General features: G+C 47.6%; 1 protein-coding gene across 1 annotated transcript in view; it reads right to left on the reverse strand.

The window, feature by feature from the left end:
* Positions 1–1898, reverse strand: part of Tmtc1 (transmembrane and tetratricopeptide repeat containing 1) — a 205632-nt gene that overhangs the window by 11283 nt on the left and 192451 nt on the right. The window contains exon 21 of the mRNA XM_005364621.2: positions 1539–1616. Within this exon, the coding sequence (XP_005364678.2) occupies positions 1539–1616 (78 nt within the window). The remainder of the gene's footprint in view (positions 1–1538; positions 1617–1898) is intronic.

The raw sequence follows: 1898 nt of genomic DNA on the forward strand, positions 1-1898 counted from the left end.
TGTGCTCCGTGTGTGTCCGCATGACGGGACCCCTCAGATCCCTACAGGAGCTGCTCTCAGATCCCCATCAGTGCCCTTTCTCCTTTCCCTTTCCTCTTCATGTGCACTTCACAATCTGATATGTTTTAGGCATGTATAATATACACATGTGTGTACTACATGTGTGCATATTGCCTGTCACCCTGGACTAGAACACAGGCTCCACCAGGACAGGAGTCTCTGTCTTGTCTTGTCTGATCACTCTCACACGCCCAGTGTCTAGACATGCACCTGGCATACAGGACGCGTGCTCCGCAGAGAAGTCCAGAAGATGAATGCGTACATGCATGAAGGAATCACGGCACATCTTTGACTTTATTGGCTATAAACAACACCCCACCCAGGGTCACTTTCAGTCATTTTTGGCAGAAAGACTTACCCAAAGTTAGCTTTAGGGGGTGGGGACCAAAGCAGACAAGTATGTTTTCTACTAAAAGGTTAGAGAATAAAGGGGCAGGAGAGATGGCTCAGCAGTGAAGAGTGGATGGTGTTCTTAGAGAAGACCCACATCCCGTGCTCAGCACCCATGCTGGGCATTGTACAAGGTCCATAACGCCAGCTCTATGGGACCCACCAACACCCCCTTCTGGCCTCGGAGAGCATTGCACTAATGTGTATAAACCCACACCCAGATAAACACATAATGGAAAACAAGAAATAGTAAAGCGGTATTTAAATTAACAGACTGGTATTACCGAGGAGCTGACAAGTTCCACGGGTCTCTGTGTCAGTGCACACAGACCTCAGCCACTGCTTGATAACTGATGTGGGATTCCCCTCTGTATGCTGTCAATATGCTTTATTACCATTGGTTAATAAGGAAGCTGTTTTGGCCTATGGCAGAATATAGTCAGGTGGGAACACACACACACAGAGAGAGAGAGAGAGAGAGAGAGAGAGAGAGAGAGAGAGAGAGAGAGAGAGAGAGAGAGAGAGAGAGAGAGAGAGAGAGGAGCAGACGCCATGTAGCTATGTAGCTGCCGAAGGAGTAACATGCTGTACCGGTAAGTCACAGCCTCATGGCAATACACAGATTAATAGAAATGGGTTAATTTAAGATGCAAGAGCTAGCTAGGAATATGCCTAAGCTATTGGCTAAGCAGCATTGTAATTAATATAGTTTCTGTGTGATTATCAGGTCTGGGTGGCTGGGAAAGAAGGGGCCGTCTCAATTTTACTAATGAATTTCCTGCCTGGCTTTACTCTGTTAAGTCATTGGCTAAATTCATCAACCAATAAAAGCAGCACATATACAGAAGGACCTCCCACATCAGATAACCCTTCTTCCCACATCTGATGTTCCTCACCATCAGCGGGATCATTGAGTTAGATTTATAAACATTTAAATGGGCCTGTGATTATTCACTATGTGGAGAACACAGCACTTCTGCATTTGATTTTCAGAATCCTATGTTTTAAGTCTCCAAATGCTTACAAGGAAAGGATGGACCATGGCTTCTGAACCACGGTGGGATGAGGACAGTGGGCAGTGCTCCTACCTGGATGTGCCGGATGCCGCCCATGTTCATCCACGCCTGTGCCTGGTCAGGATCCAGGGTCACGGCAGCTTCATAGCTCTGAGCAGAGAGGGTAAGCTTCATGTTAAGACACACAACGCATCTAAGGTACCACAGAACTGTGCCAGCGGCTGCCACATGGAGACCCCGATCGCTAAGGGCCACTCAGGAGGTGGCAAGTTTAGTCTGTCATGGTTGTAGAGCTGATGGTTCTGAAGTGGAGGGGCTGCAAACCCTCAATGTCTACAGCTTACTGCCTAGACTCTCTCTGCAAACCCTCGGTGACTACAGCTTACTGCCTAGACTCTCTCTGCAAACCCTCAGTGTCTAGAGCTTACTGCC

The sequence above is a fragment of the Microtus ochrogaster genome, assembly GCF_000317375.1.
Source record: "Microtus ochrogaster isolate Prairie Vole_2 chromosome 14 unlocalized genomic scaffold, MicOch1.0 chr14_random_2, whole genome shotgun sequence".
Classification (NCBI taxonomy): domain Eukaryota; kingdom Metazoa; phylum Chordata; class Mammalia; order Rodentia; family Cricetidae; genus Microtus; species Microtus ochrogaster.